At 36.2% G+C, this 2,726-nt stretch overlaps 1 protein-coding gene across 1 annotated transcript; it reads right to left on the bottom strand.

Annotated features, from left to right (window-relative positions):
- Positions 1-230: 230 nt before the first annotated feature.
- On the bottom strand, positions 231-2,031 carry LOC107641048 (uclacyanin 1-like). The gene is made up of 3 exons (XM_016344557.3): positions 1,936-2,031; positions 1,468-1,652; positions 231-941 (listed from the first exon to the last, which is right to left on the bottom strand). Exons 2-3 carry the CDS (start codon positions 1,646-1,648, stop codon positions 493-495), a joined length of 630 nt encoding a protein of 209 aa, XP_016200043.1. The 5' UTR covers positions 1,649-1,652; positions 1,936-2,031; the 3' UTR covers positions 231-492.
- Positions 2,032-2,726: the final 695 nt, after the last annotated feature.

The following is a 2,726-nucleotide window of genomic DNA, read 5'->3' as shown; positions in this document are numbered from 1 at the left end:
AAACTAATGGGAATGGTGCTGTCCCCACTGCTCTATTATGTGTCTAACAATTTCGTGGGCGTGGGGTTATCAGGGCCACGCTTATTTTTTTCATGATATTTCTTAGACTGTGGAAGCATAACCAGAAAAATACAAAGGATATAACTAAGGAAAATGCTGTTAAATAAATCAGCCTTTGAAAGCAGTAATGCAAAACATAGGTATTGTTTAATTCTGTTTCTTCCCGAAAAAAAGGTTTTGATTCACATTTATTCTGTAAACAAAAATTAACAACTAAATGGAAGAAGGAATAGAAATTCAATTAAGCAAGACTAAACATACGAGAAGTCAAACTGACAGAACAATTTCGAATACAATACGCCCAACCAACAGAGCAATTGACTGAAGTGAAATGAAATGAATGAAATCACCCATCATATGATGCCATCAAAAGGAATAGTCCATAATAGGTAACTAAAAATGTGTGGTTGGAAGCAGAGGAAGCTCACCGCTTCAGGTGAAAACCAGCAGGAGATGATGCTTAAGTGGGAAGAGGAACGAAGCGCGAGCGGAAGAGAGGATCACGGTGGTGATCACGAGCGTAATCGACGTAAGCATGTGGTCAGCACGTGAGCAATCGCAAGATTCTGGAACGTCAGCAGGAGGAGTGTCGGGGGCAGAATGAGGCGGAGCCGGAAGGGAGTTGCCAGAAGAATGTGGAGGAGCACCGTTATTGTTGGATTGGGTCTGTCCCTGGGCCTGGGTCTGGACTTGGACTTGAAGTTTTAGGCCCTGTTGACAGTGGCCCAATCTGCCGCAAACGAAGTAGCGGGTTCCAGGTACCGTGAGGTGGATCACTGTTTCCCCGGAGCTGTACGTGGCCATGGCGTTGGCGATAGTACACGTGTCGTAACCTTGTTGGTTAACCTCCACCACATCATAGACCGGCGTATACAAGAACACTGTCAACACGCAACAGAGACTCAGAGGGTTAGAAATTGATAATCGTTAATGCTCCAGTTTCCATGGTTGATCTTAGGTAAGTTTACAATAGAATTGAACTTCATTCCATTTATTCAAAGTAGATTCTCCGTCAAAAAAAAAAAAAGTAGATTCACTTAATTTGATCTTCTTAAATAAAGTGTAGATCTGAAGTGTTTATGTAAAAAACGTGACTGGCTTTGGCACAATGGCACTGTTTCTGTTAGTAAGGAACATTTTGGAGAACGAAAACCGTTATGCCTTTCTGTTAATAAATAAATAAATTACACAGAAGTGTGTTTGTTAGACATGAATTCTGATATTTGCTCAAAATAGATCGAAAGTTTAACTAAACCGAAGCAGTCAATCAGTTATGCATGTGCATTGTGCTAGATTTGAAGATCGAATTAAGATGGTGGAAACGAATCATCATATGTTGTTAATTTCTTGAACTGGAATTCATATACAGAAGAGATAATAATGCATTGTACGTATAAAGGTATATACCGAGATCATCGCCAACGGAGAAGGTAGCGGAAGAGGCCCAGGCCTGGATATTGGAAGTGAGATCCCAGCCAGAAGTTTCGCCGACGGTGTGGTTAACACCGCAGACGCATTGGAAAAGAATGGAAGTGATTATGATCATAACGATAGTCTTCGCTGCCCATGCTGCCCTCAGTTGCTCCATTTTCCTTCAAACAAAACCAATAATCAAACACACATGAATCAATTTCATCAACTATTTATAAACTGATAGTGGACGAATTTATCTAATCGCAACAAATCATATATCTATAAAAGTTCTCTGAAGAATAATTTTGACGTACGTGAAAATGCAAATGAATATCGAATTTTCCTTCGAGCAAGTAATTTGGATTTGCATATTCGGAAAATTAAATGGAACAAGTTGATCATTGTGCAGTACTGCAGTTTGATTTTCTCGAGAAAATGGAAAATGAAATTCGAGGTATGTACCTTTAGCAATAATATGAGAGAAGAAGAGAAAATCGTAGCTAGCTGTAAATTCAGAGAAAAGGAAGGTAAGGCGGTAACAACAGACTAACAGTGATGAATGACAGAGTGAGAGTCCATAGTGTTTTCCCGCCTTTTTTAAATTGTTTCAGAGAGAGAGAGAGAGAGATTTCACGCTTCATGGCATGCTTTCTCATTCAGTTGCAGAGAATATGCTACAATGCGGGCGCACTAACCATAAGGATCGTGGACACGCAGTGTAAGTCAAGTTTTTATTTTATTTTATTTTTTAAATACTTTGATCACAAAAAATAATTATTTATATTTTACAATATCTTTTCATTTACATATTTTTAAATAAAATAATCAATTACTAAAATAATTAAATTGAACATAACAGAATAATTCAATTTATTATAATTGAATAATTAAATATTTTTAAAATAGCTTAATCAATTTATTTAATGAATATCAAATATGTATTTTTATAATTTAACTAATTAGTAGTTAATTTTTATAAGTTAACTAATTATTTGAGTTTTGAGTGTTCTGTTGAATTGAAATTCATAGTTACTATTTATGGTATATTTTTTAGTTGTATTTATAGGACAATTTGTCATACTGCAAATTTATTAGATGGTTGAATGATATTACTAGAGATGTGGAGGTTCAAAGTTCTAAGCAGGGAGTAGAAGATAGATTAATTGATTTGGAGGAGAGAATTCTAAGACTGAAAATGGACTATACTTAGAAATAAGGAAACTCCAAATAAAATTACTGAGGGAGATTTTATG

The sequence above is a fragment of the Arachis ipaensis genome, chromosome B5, assembly GCF_059453495.1.
Source record: "Arachis ipaensis isolate K30076 ecotype BB chromosome B5, ASM5945349v1, whole genome shotgun sequence".
NCBI lineage: Eukaryota > Viridiplantae > Streptophyta > Magnoliopsida > Fabales > Fabaceae > Arachis > Arachis ipaensis.
Note: the sequence above shows the minus strand (reverse complement) of the source record. Positions and strands in the feature narration are given on the sequence as shown.